This window comes from Eriocheir sinensis, chromosome 8 (genome assembly GCF_024679095.1).
Source record: "Eriocheir sinensis breed Jianghai 21 chromosome 8, ASM2467909v1, whole genome shotgun sequence".
NCBI lineage: Eukaryota > Metazoa > Arthropoda > Malacostraca > Decapoda > Varunidae > Eriocheir > Eriocheir sinensis.
In genome coordinates, this window is record NC_066516.1 from 20,919,323 (window position 1) to 20,940,437 (window position 21,115).

The 21,115-nt window shown below is 50.9% G+C and overlaps 1 protein-coding gene across 3 annotated transcripts in view; it reads left to right on the forward strand.

The window, feature by feature from the left end:
- Positions 1–680: 680 nt before the first annotated feature.
- LOC126995669 (cell surface glycoprotein 1-like) overlaps positions 681–21,115 on the forward strand; it is a 157,624-nt gene continuing 137,189 nt past the window's right edge. The window contains exons 1-2 of one of the 3 annotated variants that reach the window (XM_050855439.1): positions 681–953; positions 18,069–18,329. In XM_050855439.1, coding sequence (XP_050711396.1) covers positions 18,114–18,329 — 216 coding nt within the window. In that variant the 5' untranslated portion in view covers positions 681–953; positions 18,069–18,113. Of the gene's footprint in view, positions 954–3,608; positions 3,747–18,068; positions 18,330–21,115 lie in introns of those variants that run through there. The other 2 variants (XM_050855438.1, XM_050855440.1) reach the window with 2 other exon arrangements.

Consider the following 21,115-nt stretch of genomic DNA (forward strand, 5'->3'; position numbering starts at 1 on the left):
ATGAATAAGAACAAATCGCCGAGCACAGCTGCAGCTGTTAATGCCGCCAGCAGCAGCAGCAGCAGCAGGTGTTGTTTGGCGCCCGGCAAAGCTGCCCCAACGCTGCTGCTACGGCTGCTACTTGTCACTTGTTGGGTTTTGCTTGGATTCGGGGGATAAGCATGACACGAACACGAGGCGAGGCTGAATCGTGAAAAAAAGTCTTAATGTGTTCTCAGGAGTCCCATCAAGTTGATAATAAATACCTATCAAACGCTATCAACACTAGGAAGGGAAGGAGCGGTTGCCAGCTAGCCGTATCCTTCAGGTTCCTTCCTTTACTGGAATAGGTGACTGATACCGAATCTACACCTCGAATTTTCTTGGAGTCATGAGGCACACCCGCCGATGACGAAGAGTTTGAAGCTGAATGTCTTGTGAACTGCTGAGAGAGGTGCTAAATTCCTCTTGACAGGAAATTGCTGAAGAGTTGTAATCACCTCGCAACACCGGTTCGAAGCTCCGGCCATCCCACGACATCCTTGTAATGCTTTATAACACTGACAACCTTCTCTAAATACGATGTAGAAATAGACCAGACTGTTATATCACTCAAGGGTGTGGTAATAAATAGCTAGTTAAATAGGAGGGATGGATGGCGTGGTAAGAGCGGGGCGGGAAGAGGAGCGGAGCGAGCCGGGCCGGCAGTCCTCAGTCCTCAGTTATCAACGAGCAGTGTCCGTGGGAGGATACGTGCCGTGTGTCTGGTCTGTGCTCAATTAATTTTCCGAGTAGTGTGGATTAAATCAGTGTGAACATCCAGTTGGGATATACGGAAGCCTGAGTAATTAGCAGCGTGGGACCCAGCGTGGAATACTTGAGCGGTGAGTGTGCGTGGCGTGGCGCTGCGAGGGGCCGGCGGCGGGAGGGAGGTGGTGCAGGCGCGTCCTCGGGCTGCTGGGGACCGCCGCCACGTGAGTTACTTGACGCAAAGCATAGTACAAAGAGCCAGTGCTGGGAGGCCGGGAATTCGCTACCATCTGGAGTTATTTCGTGAGTGTAGCCTCCTGGAAAGCAGACGCCAAGCCAACACTCGTGGTGCCGGCCGCGTTGGGGCTGTTGGGGGCTTTTGTCTGTGCTGAGCGAGGCGGTGCAGGCGGCGGCAGGCGTGGGACCGTGCGTGGAGCAGGGATAGAGTGAATACAAGAATTGTGTTTTCGAATACTAATACTTCAAATTCCAACGTATACGAATTCGAATACATTAAAATGGTTATAATTCGAATGCAAATACGAATACTTCTTGATAGTCATGAATACATTCATGAATACTTCTCACTGAAAAATACGTATCTTGACGTAACTAGGCATAGCACCGTTCTAAAGTTATTCAACATTAATAAGCTCATGAACCTGTACTATACGCTACTATTACACGTCGCCTAGAAGGCTGGGGCTGGAAGGAACAACGGCTGTTATTTCTGATAAATTTTGAAGTATTCGTCAGATTATTCGCAGAACACGAATACTTTTCCCTTGTATTCGAATACGGATGAGAATACTTTGATTTCTATCAATAATAATTCGAATACGAATACACCCTAATACGGCATTCGAATGTATTCGAATACGAATACTCCGTCCCTGGCGTGGAGTGTCGCATAGACGCACCGCCATGCTACGCTGTGGACGGGCGGCCTCGCTCACATAGGAGAGGTAGCGTGTCTGTAGTGTGTCCGCATCAAGAACACAAGTGTCGTAGGTGTAAGTGCATAGAAAATCGCGTAGTTGCTAAGCCTAACTTGTGGGCCTAAAGCAGTCTTATCGTGTGAACGGCTCGCGCCCTGAGGTCCCGGGTGTTATGGGCAGGTTCAAACATTTTTGGATTTATACCCCATGGGACTCCTCTTCAATAGCCGCCTCCTCCCCGGGGTAGCCATCCGTTATGGGTCTTTACCTGCTCTTCTTCAGGTGTCCTGGCGTGAACCAAGAGGCTCACGCACCCTCCACTTGGTGCCCATGGAGCCTACGCCATACCTTTACACTACGTACTCTTCTCCAATGGTTAGAAAACCTCATAGGGTAACATGTATTATCCCTAACTACGTATTATTTCAGTGCAGGTTGTGGCGGGGCGAGCTCAGTGTTCGATGCAGTAATGTCACATCTTGCCGCCAGGCTTCCGCGCCCAACGTGCCTAATCTTTCTGATCCGCCTTTTGTCCTTTTTCCGTGGCTCTCATTAGTGGCTGTATTTACTCTAATTGGAAGCAGCAAGTTTCCTAACCAGCAGTTTCCTTGGTATGCGTGCCATAAGTTTTAGGGGTTACAAACGTATTCCGAGGCACCCCAATACTTCGGGTCATCCTTGCCTCCCCACCCTCACCACTTGCGTCAAGACACACTATCTGATTGCACGATAAGATGCCCTCAGCATCGACACAAGGGCACCGCAGTCAAGCAGGCAGGGGGAAAGCTGTCGTTGTTTGAACTTTGAACGTTAGGGAAAAAAGTCTCGAGTACTTGGTCAGCCATGTCCACTCAGGCAGATTATTCCACGGCTTCCACGCGTGGAAAGTGACAATTGTATTTTTTACGTATACGAATTTTAAAAGTTCTTAGGATTGGCCGTTTTAAAATATTTTGTGCAGTGTTATTGCTGGGCTTAAGTGTTTGTTCATGGTAATTCAATTAGTCAAACATTTCATGCATATTTACCTAGTTCTTACACACACACACACACACACACACACTTTCTGATACATGTGAATGGGCATTCATGTGGCGTAGACTTACCATATGGTAGTGATTATAAGTGCCATATGTTGTGCTAATTGCCAACCAGAGAGAACAACATTGTCAGTATTCCCCCATTTTTTTTATACATCAGTATGATTAATCCCACTCGTTCAGACAGTAATCTCAAGTAGTAATTAATTGCTAGAATCCCAATACAGGTTAATTATTTTTTTATTATATACGCTAGATTAAAAAGAAATCGTTGTGCCTATGCTTGCGCGGTTGCGTGTTGCTGTGAGTGCTGGGGAGCTGGCGTGGCTCGCGTTTCCCAGGGACGTGTAATCTGTGGAGTGGCTGTGGGGGCACACTCGTTACCTTCGCTGGGAGTGGACGACTGTCTTGTTCCTCGACGGACATGACCTTCGTACCGGCTTTGCAGAAGAATAGAGGAGGAGTGGGAATCTAAGTCGTTCTGTATCAGGTTATATTAAAATTTTATACTAATGAGGGAAATTAATGAATGGCCGGGGAATTTAAAGCACAACTACTACTACCACTACTACCACCGCTACCACCACCATTATTACCATCACTTACTTCCACGAGCAACTCCATTACCATAATAATTACTACCACCACCGTTAGTATTACAACTACTATTCATACCTTATAACTATACCTCTCCTCGGGTTGCAAAGCTGGATAAATTTCGGGTAATTTTGTGAACTCTTAGTATCAGAAGAGCCACATTTATATATCAATGATATGTCCACTCATGCAACACTCGGGCAACATCATTATTTGAAAAGTGATGCCAAGATTAGACACTTCTTCCACGCTGTGTACAAGATTGACCACGCAGTTCCCCCAGTATATACTTGTTCAGTACGTGGCTACTCGAGAGGGGTCTTGCTCGTGAGTCTCAGTGATTCATCGAGGACAGAAGGCGACATACAAGACTGAGGCTATCAGCAGCTCTGCCTTTGTTTCTCTTGGTGTTGTATTTTGTGCATCTTTTCCTGTTGTTCTTGTAAGTAAACGATTTTAATTCCTCTGTGCTGAGGGTTTTGTTACTGAAAACTAATAATTCGATTAGTAGCCAACAGTATGGGTTAACTTCTATACTGTACCTCTATGGTTATATGGGATTTTTATGGTTTAGGCCCTATATTATTGATATATTACAATAATTATTCCAAGTTTTTGCTAAGTAATACCATTAAATTTCAATTAAAGCAATGTAGCTAAAATTGTTCCATTCCGACAAATATATATATCCTTTTTATATATGTTCACGATGTTTCCCTATTATTCCAGTAAATATTTCAAATGTCCGTGGAAAGTTTCCGGGCCCTTGCAACTCTAAGCTACTTTTATTACTGTTCCGCGTTTTCTTGCTGCTACAGCTCACTACCTCGTACCACTACCACCATTCCTGTTTTTACAAGAACCCTCACCACCACCACCATGACCACATCCACCAGTATCCCACTAAATCCATTAGAAGCAGTGAATCTCTCGGTGCAGCAGAACCGTGAGAACAGGCTGGCTGGTGTGGGCTTCGTGCCTGGGGTGACTGGGTGTGTGGCGTGGCGGCGGGGTGTGGTGTGGAGGAGGTGGTGGCGGGCGGGGAGACGGAGGGAGTGGCTGCAGTGATGGCGGGAAGACAAAGGCGACACTATCAGCTGGTTGGGCGGTGACCTTGAGCAGTGCAGTGTAGGGCCCCCGCCTCCCGTTACACTGCTCTTCCTACTCCACCACCACCACCATCTTCTCTTCCTCCTCCTCCTGCTGAATACCGTGTGCCACTAACCTATCCATCTTCATGATCGCCGGCTTCGAAGTTAATTAACATGATATTGCGCCCTCCTTCCTGCACTCACCACACCATCCAGCCACTTCCAGCCCTGCCATGCCTCGTCTTCCACTCTCATCCTTATTCATCTTTATTTTCCTTTTGCATGTGTTGTTTTTCTCATCGCCTTCGTCATTATCTTCATCGTTTTAACTTTTCCTCCTCCTCCTCCTGCTCTTCATTATCATCTTTCATCCAACAACAAAAAATCAATGTTGGAATACTTATGAAAACGCCAGCATGGGACTGATTGATTTATGTTCTAGTAACTGCTAGTAGCTGGGCATCGGTATTTCCTCTTCCCCGTTGCTATCTACTTGGGTGACTCAGGCAGAGTGGGGGCGGGGGTGGGGTGAGTGGTGGGTGGGGGGGGAAGGACCACGAGAGCGCCTGCTTCCCTTGTTGACAGTGTGTGGGGCCGCGAGATAAGAGGAATGACGCATCTTCGCCACCGAGATGCTTGAAGTGGACGTGATAGTGTGCATTCCGCGTCAACCCGCAAGTGTCACGGCGGTTGGTAGGGTACACGAAGATAATTGTTGTTGTTTGTGATGGGTTTAAGTAGCTAGAGCCTCCATTGTTTATGTAGGAAGTGCCACCCATCCCTTCCTCCCCCGTCCCTCTTCCTCGTTCCTTCCCTTCTCTGTCTCACTCCTTCCTTCCCCTCACCCACCTCCCATTTTTCCAGTCTCGTTTTCCTCTTCCTATTTTCTTCTACCCTTTCCTCCTCTACTTCTTTTCCTTCTTTGCCTCATCCCTTCCTCCGTCTCACTCCTTCCTTCCCCTCACCCACCTCCCATTTTTCCAGTCTCGTTTTCCTCTTCCTATTTTCTTCTACCCTTTCCTCCTCTACTTCTTTTCCTTCTTTGCCTCATCCCTTCCTCTTTCCCCTGCCTCCTCCCTACCTCTCTATACCCTTCCCTGAACCACCTCCCTACCTCCCTTTTCATCTCTCATCAATCCCTCGTTTCCCCCTTCCTTCAGATCTCTTTTCCCTTCCCTTTTCCCCTGCCTCATCCCTAACCTCTCTATACCCTTCCCTGAACCACCTCCCTACGTCTTTTTTCATCTCATCTATTCCTCGTTTCCCCCTTCCGTCATATCTTTTTTCCCTTCTTCCCTCATCCTTCCCCCATCCTCCCCTCCTCGTTCGTAGCTCAGAAAGAGGTTAATGGCGTTAAAATGTTTGAGTAGTTGCGCCAATTGCCTCTCCGTGATTGCCGTGTTTTCATCCCGAAGGCTCAGGTTGCTGTCGGCGGCGAAAGGTTTGCTTATCCTCCCACTCCACCTTTTTCCCACGTTCTCAAAGGAGCAGCCAGAGAGGTGACGGCAAGGGAGGGTGAAATAAGCCGCAACGAACATTAATTTGAAGTTTTAAGAAGGCGTACACGGCTCGGAAGTCCTCAAACCCAAAAAATGACGCGGAGTTTGAATGAAGTTGCCGAAATCTTGTTAAGGCTGCTGAATGAGGAAGGGGGAGCGGCATCCGGGTTATCCCAAGTGCATGGAGAGGTCACAGCAGGGGGGGGGGGGAGGTGAAGGGAAGGGGAAGAGGATGCCGGGCGCCCTCCAGCCATGCAGCAGGCAATGCCCTCACCCAGCGGGATGCCACTTACCCCGGTTTGCAAGATTTGCCCCGCCGGTTCCAAGGTCAAAGCTACAAACGAATGGCCAGACACTGTAATTGAGTCTGGCAGTGGCTAAGATACCGCAGGTGGCTCGGGAAGTAAGAGATGATTCACAGCTGGTCTCAAGTGCCGCGGGATGGGAGGCTGGGGAGGGGTGAGGACGGGGGGGGGGGGGGGGGGAGCTCGCGTCCAGGAAGAGGGGAGGGGGGGAGAGTTGGGGAGCAGCCAGGAGGGAAGGAAGGCCGGAAGATCGAGGAGGAAGTGGAGGACATTAGAGGCGAGGACGGTGCGACTTTGTGTTTCGTTTGAGTGTAAGCAAAGCACGTAATGGCGCTAGAGAATACGATGGTCCATAAAAGGATGTGCGTAGATGAAGTTTCTATGTTAAGTACAATATTGAAAAAGGGAGTTGTTTTATTAAGTATCAGTTTCGCCAGGTAAAGTAGAGGGTCGTGGTCTAGACATTTTGGTGGAAAGGGAAAAGGAATCCTCTCTCTCTCTCTCTCTCTCTCTCTCTCTCTCTCTCTCTCTCTCTCGTTCCTCCCCTGCAGAGGTCTGTAGTTGGCGTAGTTTGGCTGCATTTCGGCCACGCGTGGGACAGGCGGAGGGAGGAAGGGAAGGGAAGAGGAGTTAAGGGCTGTAGCGAGGGTTGTGTCGGCGTGTATGGGCGCCGTGGAGCGAGCTGGTGAGGGGGGGGGGGGGCGTGGAGGAGGAAGAAGGGGTGATGAATGGTTTACGTGGGGGGGAGGGGCGTGGGGCTGCCGTGCCTGCCTCGGTAGGGGATGAGGGGCGCGACGTGTGACGTAATACGGCGTGTCAGTGTTGCCAGACACGCGACTTTGTTTTTGGGTGACGTCTTTGTGCCAGGCGGCGGCGACGAGTGCCTGTGTACGCGGCGGCGCCGACGTGGTGGTGGGGATGAGTAGGGATGGGGTTGGCGGTGGAAGGTGGAGTGTGAGGATGGCAAAGATGAGTGAGGAAGAGAGTAGGGAGAGAGAGAAGAGAGGGAGGTAAGGGAGAGAAGGATATTACGCCTGTGTGTACTGTATGGCGTGCTAGACAGGAAGGAAGGTCTGTGTGTGTGTGTGTGTGTGTGTGTGTGTGTGTGGACTACGCAATACAGAAAGGGTTGATAGAGGACATAGAACAACGCAGGCTTCTCCGTGCGCCCCAGGTATCTCCGGCTTGCACCTCCATGTGCCTGCCGGTCGTTAGAGGGCTAGAGGAACATCGGGTCACATCGTTGGGGGTCACCTGTTCCATGCTGGCCCCCTGGTATAGGCCCGGGACAGACCCCACCAGACATGACCTAGACTTAGACACACCACACCAGACACACAGGAACACACTGACACAGGCCACACCAGATACAGAACACACCAGAGACATGCACCTGTCCAACTCGTACCACTACAAGACGTGATGCGTGATGGTAGGCTAAAATAAACTGACTGAAGTTAAAGTAAGTAAATATAATAGAGTGAAAGAAGGGTTAGAAAGGGAAAACAAACAAAAAACATGATTACTGCTTCCCCGAGTAATGGGTAACGGTGCTATTATCATCAAGTACTGTAAAGCGAGTCTGATTAGTCTCAATTCGAAAAGGAAATTGCCTAGAATCTTCACAAATAGGGTAGTGGGGGAATGGGACACGCTTGGCAGCCACATGGTTAGTGCGCATGCCATTAAGTCTCGGATTGAGGTTAGACAGATCAAATACTAGGATGACAGACGGTGGAAATTAGGTCGTCAGGAGCGGTCGTGATTAAGCCGATTGGCCTCTTTCAGGTTCTTGTGTGTGTGTGTGTGTGTGTGTGTGTGTGAAGGCCAGTCTGTTGAGTCCAAACCCACTTGTGTCTCGTAAGTAGCCAGCGTAGTGGGTAAGTAAGTGGGTAAGCGGGCAGACTGATGGGCAGACAGGAGGCAGGAAGGAGGTCATGGACTGGGTGAATGGGAGTGACCATGGATGTGGAGTGTGAACGAGGACCGAGTGTCTGGGTGGGTGAGGAGACTTGTGGGCGGGGGTGTTGGGTAGGGTGGAGGGGAGGCTGGTGGCTGTTGAGTAGGGTGGAGGGGAGGCTGGTGTCTGTTGAGTAGGGTGAAGGGGGTGAAGCATAGAGAGCGAGGGGTGCGTTGCGGCGTCTCCACGTTACGGCTGTCCCCGGATGCGCCTCCTACACTCAGACTAGATAAACTGCCGCGCCGGAAACCTTGATAATCTTAACTCGAACACGACCTCCTCGACGGCATAACTCCTCCTCCTTCACCTTCTCCTACTCCTTCTCAACCTCCTCCTGCTTCTCCACTTCTTGTTTCTCCTGCATTGCGCCGCGGGTGTCGGGTTTCGTCTCAGTGTGGTGTTGGTCTGGCGTCGTTGTGTAGTTTTTGTTGGGTGGGGAAAAAGAAAAGCAAAAAAGGCCGAGTAGAGGAAGGAAGGGACGAAGCTCAAGACAGTCCAAATGAACGCTTGTGTTAATGAACTAATCCCCGCTGAGTAAGGCAGGGAGTGACTGAGTGAGTGAGTGAGTTAGTGCTACACCTGCCCAGCGCTACCAGAGAGAATCCTTGACAGTAGTATTAGGTTTGTTCAGTTGGGAAAGTAAAGTCTAAATGCAAACTTAGTCAAGCATATTTTTTTCCATTGAGACGTGATTACTGTACCATTCACCTCCAGTACTGCCAAAGAACCCGAGATATTAAGTAGCCATATGCTCTTTAGTTATGGTCCCCTCGAGTCTTTCACTGTGACCGTAGTGGAGGAAAGACCGATGATTGTGGTGGTTATGTACTAATGTATGATGCAACCAACCAGACATTGACTACACTCTTCGATACTCACTAACTTACAAGGTTAAAAAGGTCGCAGGAAGCCATTCATACAAATTATCACATGTATCTTATCAGCTGTACACAGTTTTAAGTATGCCGGATGATGTAACGTTTCAGGCTCTTAAAACAGTAAATTGGACTGGAGGAAACTGCTTGACCTTTACTGAACCAACCGCGTGATTGCGAAGAACTCCCTCGATTTGATGTGGTCGGTGGTATGTTTTCCTGTGGCAGTGGTGGTGACGGGTGGAGGCACTGGTGGTGGAAGAGGCACGAAGCTTTCCACGAAGGCTAAGCGAGTGTATGGAGCCTCGTAATGGTTGGAAACGCCGTGTTAAATGTGGCACTTCCTTTGTGTGTGGTTGCATGCACACACACACACACACACACACACACACACACACACACACACACACACACAGGAAATTGGAGGTTCTTGTTCGTATATGAAACATTTTGACGATAAGGAATCACGTCCGTCACTAGCGTATATGTCAGGGCACGGCTGACCTCTGTGGCGTGTGTCGGACTGTCTTTGTTTTGTCTCGGTCTCTGTTTGTGCGTTCAGTGACTCCACAAATAACTGGTCACTGGTTTCCTGTAGCGTGATGTCACCACTTGGTTAGGATGTAGGAGGTTATTTGTCTTAGTACTTATCCTGGAGTGAAGTCTTTGTCAGCTTGTTATTTTATTGGTTCAAAGGAAGCAGCCCAGGCCACAACAAAGCATACAAAGAGGACCGGAAAACGCGGCTCGGATTTAATAGTTTAAAATACATATGCACTCAGTAGTATTAGTCATGTCAGGTTGAAGAGGTGTCGATACTTGAACTTGGTGAGTTGTGATGAAGTGATGATATAATTGTGTAGAGGTTACTGCCAGTATTTGGAGGTGTAGATGTGTACTTGATATGATGAATGTTAAGAAGGGTTATGAACAGGATCGAGTAGTATGGTGATGGGACAGCACGGGCATATCTCAGATCCTGTAGTTGTGGCACATTTACACACACACACACACACACACACACACACACACACACACACACACACACACACACACACACTGACATTTCTGACTTATGACCAGGGAGTAGTCATGGCGGCCAAAAGTACTGGAATCACAACACGACCCCAACACTACAAAGGCCCGCACCAGTGTTGAATAATGATCAGTCACTGCCACCGCCCGTTTCCGTTATAAACAGGACGAGCTGATGTGACAAGGGAAGGAAATAAGATAAAAAAGTAAACTGTATAAATGTTGCGTAATGATACAGACCACCAAACCATCACGTAGTATCATTTAAGTTGTCTCGTATGATTATGGTCCCAAACACACACATTTCACAGGCTTTCGTAGGAGTTGTGGGCAATTTGACAAGGGCTTCGGAATTACGAGGAATTTGACAAGGGTTTCATAGGAGTTGTGGGGAATTTGACAAGGGTTTCATAGGAGTTGTGGGGAATTTGACAAGGGTTTCATAGGAGTTGTGGGGAATTTGACAAGGGTTTCATAGGAGTTGTGGGGAATTTGACAAGGGTTTCATAGGAGTTGTGGGGAATTTGACAAGGGTTTCATGGGAGTTGTGGGTATTTTCATGGCTAGTTTTGTCATCCATGTGGTAGTTTGACTAAGCTTTTGCACCATGAACTTGAAAAAGACTTATGAGAACCCGCTTAATCTCCTCATCTACCTTTGGATATAGTTCATGTTAGAGTTGGAAGCGCCTGGGAATACCGACTTGTAACATAAAGGAGGTGAGGTCGTACAGTTCGGACACCCGCCACCGCCATTCACCATCACTGCGCTGTCCTCGCCCCAGGCCAATAGAAAGGCTCAAAATCATTCCTTGACTTCAAAAGGAATAACGGCCTTGGTCCATTCATTCCGCCTTCCCTCCTGTAGGCCGTTTGTTCTCCTTTAGCTTCCTCTCCATTCCAGGCACGTCACTCCTTTGCCATCTAGGGTCATCTCAGTCGTTCTCGTGTACTTTCACCACTACCAGCATTGACCCAAGTGTTTTACTACTACTACTACTACTACTACTACTGCCACCACCACCACCACCACTAAAAATACTACTGAGGGTACAGCAATCTGCTAAACTTTGGCAATTACGACATTCAGGTGCATTAAACAGCCGCCACACACACACACACACACACACACACACACACACACACACACACACACCGAAGAAAAAATAAGTTCTAATCACACAAGAATGTTGCATATTTGGAAAACGGATGCACTTAACACACACACACACACACACACACACACACACACACACACACACACACACACAGTCACACACACACACACACTCGGAAGCAGACACCAGAAAATTCGCATAATTACCGCGGGTGTTTTATTCAATTAAATGGCCGTAACAATACATCGTTTTTGTGATGTATTAATTATTTCACGGCACGGGACACGCGCCTGCCTTTAATATACGGGCGCCCGCGTGACATCAACTTACCTTTTTTTTTATTATTTTACCTTTTACCTGCACAAATTTACTAACCGGACGGGACGATCAACAAAGCGGGGATAGATAAATATAACTTCGATGATGACACACACACACACACACACACACACACACGGAGGCAGAGTAGTAAAAACAAACGTGATATCTCCTTAGTTAGCTTTTTTATTCTTTCTTTTTTTTCCTTTCCCAAAACAATGGAAGTGAGAGAGAGAGAGAAAAGACAAACCTGGGAGTCGTCGGAATGCGAGAAGTTTCCCAATTAAAACCACATTAGGAATTCTTGTTTTATATATATTTTTTCTGCTGTGTTCCCAGGACTGTGTGTGTGTGTGTGTGTGTGTGTGTGTGTGTGTGTGTGTGTGTGTGTGTGTGTGTGTGTTAGATAGAGAGAGGGGGGAGGGGGGTAGAGGCAGTGAAGTGATGAATGAGGCTGGAAAGGGTTGAGAGAGAGAGAGAGAGAGAGAGAGAGAGAGAGAGAGAGAGAGAGAGAGAGAGAGAGAGAGAGAGAGAGAGAGAGGTAACGCCCAGAAGGAAAGATACACACACAGGAATCTCGCTTCATCTTGTCTTTGTTCCGACGCTTTCTCTTGTCTATTGTTGGGGCTTTGCTAATTATTTTCTTTGTTTTTGCTTCCTTTGGTCGCTCCTCTATCGGGTGGCCGTGGAGGTGCGGGACGGAAGGGCGAGGGAGAGAGAGGGACGCGTGTACTCGCCGCGCCTCGGACCGTCTGAGGCGCGGGTGGGGAGCCGAGGCGGTGGAGGGCTCGGTGCGGCATTCAAGCGATTTTCATTAATTAAAAGTTTCTGCGTCCGCTCGTGTGTGTTTGAGAGGCGGCGCGACGCTAATGGCCGCTCCGTCTTTTCTTGCGTCGTCCCATTAGTGCTGCGTGGCGTGGGCCGAGTGTTACGCCGCCTGGCTCCTGTGGTGTGCGAATGCAGCTGTTTTCACCCCGTGCTTGCAGAGTCGCTCCTGCCGTGTCTGCTGCGGTGAGGCGAGGCGTGGCGTGCGGCGCCGGGCTGCTTCGCCTTCACCTGCGTAATTACTGGAGGCGCCGCATGCATGCAGCCTTGACGTTAAATATTGGGCTTTCTTTTAACTTAATCGGCGAAGCATTTAGCGTGGCAGCCCTTCACCGCACGCACAACTTGGGCCTCCCGCTGGGTCGTCTGGATCCCGGGGCATTTGTGGAGGTCGCGCCGCGTGCAGGCGTGTGTGTGGCCGTCCAGCATTCCTCTCGGGTACGCAGGCAGACGGACAGGCAGTCAGGTGCCTTACTGCCGTATTGTTCCCGAACTGGGCTTTATAGCTTCAAACAGCACGATTTTTGCTTACTTGTGTTTATGAGGCTATGATGATGAAACAAAGGTTGTGTTTTACCTGATTATCATTGTGAAAAAAAGCTGTTGGATTTAAAGGCCACAATAGGATCGTTGCTGTGATTGTGTGAGTCCCAGGTGGGCGTTTCCTGGGGCGTCTGGCGTCAGGGAGAGTGCAGAAAACCTTTGTGCAGAGGAAAGGTTAACCGAAAGGATAATATTGTGCAGTGAGATTGATGCACACACACACACACACACACACACACACACACACACACACACACACGAGTAGCGTTGACAGCAGTTGCTGTTGATGGGACGGTGAGGTTCGTGATGTTGTCGTAGGCTGTAGGCGGCGGATGAGTCAGCGCGGCGGGGCGGGGGAGGAGGGGAAGGGGAGACAAGACACTGGTGAATCACCGTGCACGCCGGGGCGACCTTGACAGGACTGTGGACCTTGTGTGCCGGGTGGTGGCCGCCGGGCGTCATGGTGGCCAGGCGGGGCCGGGCGTACCACAGGCACTGCTTGTGTGCGTGGGGTTGGGGGGCGAGTGCCGCACTCACCCCCGACGGCGTGAGGCTACTTGTACGCTGGCCAAGTTGAAAATGATAGATAAACGCGCATCTATAATGTTGCCGCATGAGAGAGAGAGAGAGAGAGAGAGAGAGAGAGAGAGAGAGAGAGAGAGAGAGCGCTGTGTGGGCGTCCCCAGTGACTTGTGAACCTGCATGGCCGGGGGTGTGCCTGCCTGCCTGCCCGCCCCCCGCGCTTCCTGCCTGGCTGCACGCTTTACGCCGCACATCCTCGCCCAACCTGTGCCGTGCTCTTTGTGGAAACACCTGAGCCGCGCCTTACGCCCTGCTTGTTTCCTGGTCACGAGTGTTGACAGCTCGCCGCCACCACAACCTCCACCTCTTCCTCTTCCTCCTCCTCCAGCAGCGTCAGGGGCCAGGCTGCAGTCGTGGGTGGCCGTGTTGGTCAATAGTATGACGCCGCCGTCCCCTCCGCCCCGCCCCTTCCGCCCCCCCTCCCCCAGCACACGTGGCGGCTAGACTGCATTTGGCTCGCATTGATCTCGGCCACTGAGCGTCTGGCCGCGTCGAGGGTTGTTTTTAGCCAAGGAATGCGATCTTTGCGCGTCGAGGAGGTGTCGAACGGGTGTCTTGTCTGGGGGGAAAGGTGGGGAGGGGGGAAGGGTGCCAGGAATTCGGGAGTAGATATATACCCCTCTGCCCGCTTCCGTCCCCGCCCACGCCTTCCCCCCGTGAGGCTTCTGGCATTTCCTGGGCTGATAGTGAGCAATATCTTGTCTAGGGAAAGGAGGAGTGAGTAATATATTGTCGAGTGATTGCCTTAAGTGGTCAGTGGAGTGTGTGTGTGTATGTATGTGTGGGCGGGTGGAATGCAGTGTGTGGATGTATGTGTGGGCGGGTGGAATGCAGTGTGTGGATGTATGTGTGGGCGGGTGGAATGCAGTGTGTGGATGTATGTGTGGGCGGGTGGAATGCAGTGTGTGGATGTATGTGTGGGCGGGTGGAATGCAGTGTGTGGATGTATGTGTGGGCGGAATGCAGTGTGTGGATGTATGTGTGGGCGGGTGGAATGCAGTGTGTGGATGTATGTGTGGGCGGGTGGAATGCAGTGTGTGGATGTATGTGTGGGCGGGTGGAATGCAGTGTGGGGATGTACTGGTGTAACCTGGCCAATGGCGTAGCTGTGTGGGTGTGTGGGCGTCTGTACCTGTGCGTAATTCACCTTTTTACTTGTATCTTTTTAAGGACTGCGTTACAATCTCATGTCCCAGGTCTGAAGGCCTTGGGTTTTCACCTTTCACCTGCTACATGCCTTAGCCGGTGCCACACCATCCCGGGGGCGCGTTACGATTGATACCTTGTAACCCATCCACTGCTGCCCGAACAGTGGCACAGGATCAGGGAGTCTGGCCGTCCGTCTCCAATCCTGCCAGAAATCTAACTCGTGATCTGTTTTTCGTGACCCCAGAGTGTTAATCGCTGCACAAAGGTGTGTGTGTGTGTGTGTGTGTGTGTGTGTGTGTGTGTGTGTGTGTGTGTGTGTGTGTGTCGGCGTGACAGGACGGGCTGTGGGCGTAGTCATGTCAATCTGAGGCAAGTGTGTCAATGACCTATGTGGAGGCTGATTCCGGTGGTACTGTGTGTGTAATTCACCCACGACCTTATCACGATCTGGACTCGTAATCGCCTACCCTCCCGATTAGAGCAGCAAGGCTCATTAGTCGATCTCTAGGTACTGCTGAGACCTTCACACACCCCATTACTTCTTTCTCAAGGGAGGACAGTAACCACTCCTTGTCAGGTGTGTGTGTGTGTGTGTGTGTTTTGGAAACTAGCGTATCATTATTATTATTATTATTATTATTTCTAATATTATATACTGTCACTGTTTCTGAAGTTCACGTCTAGGAGCGAACGGAGACAAGTTTTCGATACGTCGCTTCGTGTGCGTGACGTGACCGTATCCAGGTGTTGAGGGGGCGGGGGAAGAGGGGAGGCAGGCAGCAGGTGGCCTCAACAGGTGCCAGTCCAGGTTCATATCTCCGCCGCACCTTCCATCTCTCCCTCGGCCTCAGTGTTGAAAATAAATTACACAAACTATAATAATATCTACCAAAGTTTATGTAAAACTATAGGTCGCGAAATAATACAAGTTCGAACATTTATCTACTACCTTTATTTACGTCCATTTACCTTTCAAGTTATTAGTGAGGAAGTACTGGAGGTCGAGTGCGTTTCCGTTATTGTTATTGATAGTGTCAGATCTGTGTGTCATCCTATCCGTTGCGCTGACGTGATGGACCCACCTGATGAGTGGCCGCAGGTGTGTGTGTCAACGTTACATGGGCGTGGGTGGCAGTGCTGGAGGGGAAGGAGGGTGAGGGGATGATGAAGGGAGAGAGGGAGGGGGCGAGGGGGAAAGGGAAGTAGAGAGAGGAAGGGGGCGAGGGTGTAAGAGAGAGAGAGAGGAAGGGGGCTAGGTGGAAAGGTAGAGAGAGAGAGAGGGGGAGGGGGCGAGGGTGTAAGAGAGAGGGGGGGGGGGCGAGGTGGAAAGGTAGAGAGAGAGGGGGAGGGGCAAGGTAGAGAGAGAGAGGGGGAGGGGAGAGAGAGAGAGAGAGAGGGACGGGGCGAGGTGGAAAGGTAGAGAGAGAGAGAGAGGGGGAGGGGGCAAGGTAGGTAAGAGAGAGAGAGGGAGGGGGCGAGGGGGAAAGGTAGAAAGAGAGAGAGAGAGGAAGTGGGCTAGGTGGAAAGGTAGAGAGAGAGAGTGGGGGGGGGGCGAGGTGGAAAGGTAGAGAGAGAGGGGGAGGGGGCGAGGTAACAGGGGCGGTTGAGTCATGAACACTGCGGTCCGTGATTAACGCTCCACGTCCGCGCCTCTGACCCACAGGTGACGCGGCGACACCTCACGCCTGATACGAGGTGCGTCAGGCGGGAGCTTTCTAATGTACCCTGCGGCGCCGCGTAATAACTACCGGGCGTGGGCGGGGCGGATGTAGCAGGTGCGGCGAACTGTTTTCTGTAGGTGGTAGTGCTTGCAGGGTCGCTTGTCTGAAGGGAGTTGAGAATGGCCTAGTGGAGATGCTTGAGCTGTGAGCCTGCGGGGAAGGGTAGAGAGGCGAAGGGTGTGGGTGGAGGCGTTTGAGTTGTAGTTTGTAGAGTTGTTAGTCTGAAGAACGTTGAAGGAGGAGGAGGAGGAGTCTGCGGGAAGGGGTAGAGAGGAGTGGTTGTATTAGTCAAGGAGGTATTTGTATAGTAGTTTGTGGAATTGAAGTCCTGAAGCGCGTTGAGAGGGATTGGTATTCGATGGGATGTTTGTTTTGTAAGTTACCGAAATATTGAGGGAGGAGGAGGAGGAGGCTGAGACAACATAAGAAAGAAAAGGAAACGGCAGATGAACGAAGGCAATGACAGTAGCTTCGATATTCGTGACGAGTACCGAGAAAAGTGTTCCGCTAATGACAGGTGTGCGTGATGTGCTCCTGGTGGTGGTGGTGGCTGCGGGGGCGGCGGCGGTGAAGGAGTCAGGTGTGCGTTGTTTGTGTGGGCGTGTTGACTCTTCAGGTGGGTGTGTGAGGACCTTGCCCCTTGAACACCCGAGGCCAACACCTACATTATTCAAGGCCCGCCACCTGACTCCCTGCCTTCACCCCTGTCCTCTTCCTCCCCCGCCTCCGCTCTGCTCCTGCCTTCTTTCCCTCAATTGTTCCCTTCTATGCTTCTCCATAACCCTTCTTACCTCTGCTTTCATCCCTGGCTCTCCCTCAATTGTTCCCTTCTATGCTTCTCCATAACCCTTCTTACCTCTGCTTTCATCCCTGTCTCTCTTTCTCTCAACTGTTCCCTTCTATCCTTCTCCATAACCCTTCTTACCTCTGCTTTCATCCCTGTATCTTTCTCTCAACTGTTCCCTTCTATGCTTCTCCATAACCCTTCTTACCTCTGCTTTCATCCCTGTCTCTCTACCGCAGCTGTTCACCCCTATTCTGCCTTCACATGCAGCTCCTCTCTTGCATCTCCCTTCACCCCTGTCATCCCTTTGCATTCCCTCGCTCTATTCTTCCTCCTGCCCTTGCCTTCTTTCCCTCAGCTGTTCTCCAGTCATCTGCCTTCACCTCTGCCTCCCCTCACTTTGTTCCTCCCTCCCTTGGTCTACTCCTGCCCCCATCTTCTTCCCCCCCCCCCTTTTTCTACTCTTCTGCCTCTCCATGACCCTTCTTAACTCTACTAATCATTATCATCCATCTGTATCTTTCCTCCTGGCCTTTCCTTGACGTGTCCGGCCTGCTCTATCCTTCTCGGTTCCCTCCTTTCTCCTTACCCTTCAGTTCACCTTCTCCCCATTTTTCCTAACCATTCTTCCTCAGTTTTCCCTCTCTGACCCATTTTCATTCGCTTCTCCATCTCCCATCTACTTGTTATTTATACTTATCCCCCATTCTCCCTCCCATCAGTTCTTTCCTCCTTCCCAATATTTCTTACCCACTCCCCTTCCTCCCCCAATCGTTCTCTCCCCCCTCAAGCTATCTCTCCATCCTGTTATGCTAATCTGGGGTAGCAGGAATCCCGAATACGAGGTTGTTGTCTTGTATGATAACGAGGCGGCGAGGCGGCAGTCAGGGTGTGGAGGTGTGCAGCCGAGCCCGTCCCAGGTGGTGCCTCACTGACGCCCTTTTCTCTTCTCCCCTACAGTTGATCGTGACCCGCACGTAAACACAAACCACAACACCAGCCACCATGGGTATCCGCCACTCCAAGAAGTCCCACGACATTCAGTCCAGCCCCAAGAAAAACGGGAGCACGGCCGAGACGGAGGTGAAGATCAAAGAGCTGCCTGAGGACGCCCCCGTCAAGCTCGAGGAGGCCAAGGAGGTGGAGACCATCGAGGAAGTGGCAGAGAAGACCGCCGCGGCACCCAACGGGGATGCCACGGCAGAGCAGACGCAGGTGGAGGTAAGTACCGTGGTGCTGAGTGTCGGGGAGGGAGGTGACGGGCCCTGGTGATGGTGGGGCTTGGAGGGTTCGCGGTGGTGTTAGTGGCGTCCCTTGGTGGCCTTGAGAGGCTGGTGCTTGAGTTCTGTGTGGGGTGAGTCGAGGCTGTGGCCGCTCTGGGTGTGCCCGTGGCTGTGGTGACGGCCACGGGGCTGAGGGGGTGCTGTGCTGTTGGCTGTGGGGACAGTCTGATGGACGGGTTGCTAGGCCTTGTGGGGCAGTGACAGGCCGGGGGACAGCTGGCGCGGCCCGGGGCAAGGCTTGGCGCCACGGGGGGCGGCGGCGGGGCTGACGAGACACAGGACGGCAGTGGCAAGGGACGTGACTGTCCTTTGGGTATGGGAACTGGGGAGCCGAGAAGCCGCCCCGCCGCTCCGTCCCATCTCGCCCCTCCCTGCCCCGCCCCGCCCCGCCCTGACCACAGCTGGGCGGCCCCTAAGTGATCGTTGAGGTGGTTGTGGAGGGCCAGCTGGCCTCCTTGCCCTCTTGACTCCCCCTTCATGGTGTCAAGTGAAAAACGCTCCAGACTCGTGTGTTTCTTGTCCCTAACTTGCAGGAGTAGACGAGTGGGAGGCGACCATGGCAAGGCTTGGAGGGTGGGAGTTATGTGTGTGATAACCTCATTTTTCACGGAATGTTTCATGTGTATATATTTGTGTGGCCTGCGCATTCATTGGTTGTATGTCTTTTTTTTATAGCCTTTGTATATTTTGTATTTATATTGTTTGAAGTTTCTGTGTCGCATTGTGTTCGTGTATGGCTGTGATCCAAGGTTCCCTGTTCATTAGCTTTGTGTTGGCTCTGCTGAAGGGCGGTCCGGGAGTGTTTGGGCGGCGCAGACGAGCTTGTTCTCGATTTAATCACATGGAGAGGGCAAGTGAGCCAGTTAATAATGGGAGTTGGGGGGAGGAGGGGCGAAGTGCACAGGTGGGGTGAGTGAGAGGAGAGTCCGGAGAGTGAGAGTGAGTGCACCTGACCAGTGACCATCACCCTTGCCGCAGGTAGAGGCAGGTGGTGTAGCGGGCAGGTAGAGGGCACCACCACCACCATCACCACCACCGCCGCCGCCGCCGCAAGCCTGGCCCTGGAATGTGGCGGACTGGAAGGCTGGTGGGATGGCTATCTTCTGCGGGAGGAGGAGGGGTGAGGGAGGGAAGAGAGTGAAAGATTAGAACATGGGTGAGGGGGGAAGGGAAGGGAAGTGTGTGTGTGTGTGTGTGTGTGTGTGTGTGTGTGTGTGTGTGTGTGAAGGGGGGGGGGGGGGTCCTAAGCTGCATGTGGTGGTGGTGGTGGTGCGTGTAGCGTGAGTCGGAACGGTAGTGTCGGGAGCGGCGGGTTTGCTGTCATGCCTCAGTGTCTCGCCTCCCGCTGATGGATGGCCCGTCGGAGGGTCGTTGTCCACCGGCACGAGACAGCTTCGGGAAACACCTTTGTCTTCCTGAAACTCGCGTTGTGGAGGGTGGATTGTAAGCTCTCTTGATAAGGCCTCCTGGAAGCTCTTTAGTCTGGCAAGCGCTCTTTCAGTTCTCTTGGTCCCATGGAAGTTCTGTTAGTTTTATGTAAGCTCGGTTGATCCTGACTCCTGAAAGCTCTTTAGTCTAGCAACCTCTTTTGATCCTCTGAAAGATCTCGTGTTCCCTTTTGAAGCTCTTTTGGTCCCACAGTTATTAGTTTTATGTAAGCTCGGTTGATCCTGCCTTCTGGAAGCTCTTTAGTCTGGCAACCTCATTTGGTCCTCTGAAAGATCTCGTGTTCCCTTTTGAAGCTCTTTTGGTTATTAATTTTACGTTAAGCTGTTGATCTCGACTCCTGGAGCTCTTGTTAATTAGACATAGATCGCTTTTGTTCTTGAGGACGCTTTCATTACTATTTATAAGTTTTGTTGGTCCCCTAGACAGTCTTTCCAATGCCCCAAAAGCTCCATATGTGACTCTTAAAAACCGTGTTGGTCTTGTGGACAGTCCGTTGGCGTCCCTCAAGATGTCCTGGACGCTGTATGGAGGTCACGTCTCCTCCTAAAGTTCCAAGTTTCGCAGGTGTCAGTGTGGGCGCGAGTTTGAGTCTTGTTTAGCGTCCTGTCGCCTCGTCCCACTCCTCCTGGCGAGTCTGGAAACGGGTGGTCGATGGAGGGCTGGACGGAGCGAGGAAACAGCCTGACCGTGTATGTGTCCCGCGCCTTCCTGGAAAGATGCGTCTACTTGGCCCCCTCCAACTGGCCGGGGGGTGGAGAGAGAGAGAGAGAGAGAGAGAGAGAGAGAGAGAGAGAGAGAGAGAGAGAGAGAGAGAGAGAGAGAGAGAGAGAGAGAGAGAGAGAGAGAGAGAGAGATATGGGTACACAAGGGTTGAGAAGGGTCAATGGGTTAGTCTCGTCCGGGGCCTTTTTTTTTTTTTCTTTTTTTTTCTTTTTTTTTAGTATAACATTGGGCGCCATGTTGTTGATTCTCCCGATGCCCAGCAGTCTCGTGTTACTTTTTTTTTCCTCCGTGTGTGTGTGTGTGTGTGTGTGTGTGTGTGTGTGTGTGTGTGTGTGTGTCAAAAAGGAGATAAATTTGGTTCTTACATGTTTTATTTTTAGGTTATTTGTACAAAATGAGTCAAAAAGGAGATAAATTCGGTTCTTATAAGTGTTTTTTTTAAGGTGTTTAGTATACAAAATGAATCAAACTACCACCAAGGTCACAAAACTACCTCTGTAAATGCCCAAAATCTCACGAAACCCTTGTCAAATAGGAGAGCTCGAGTGCCAA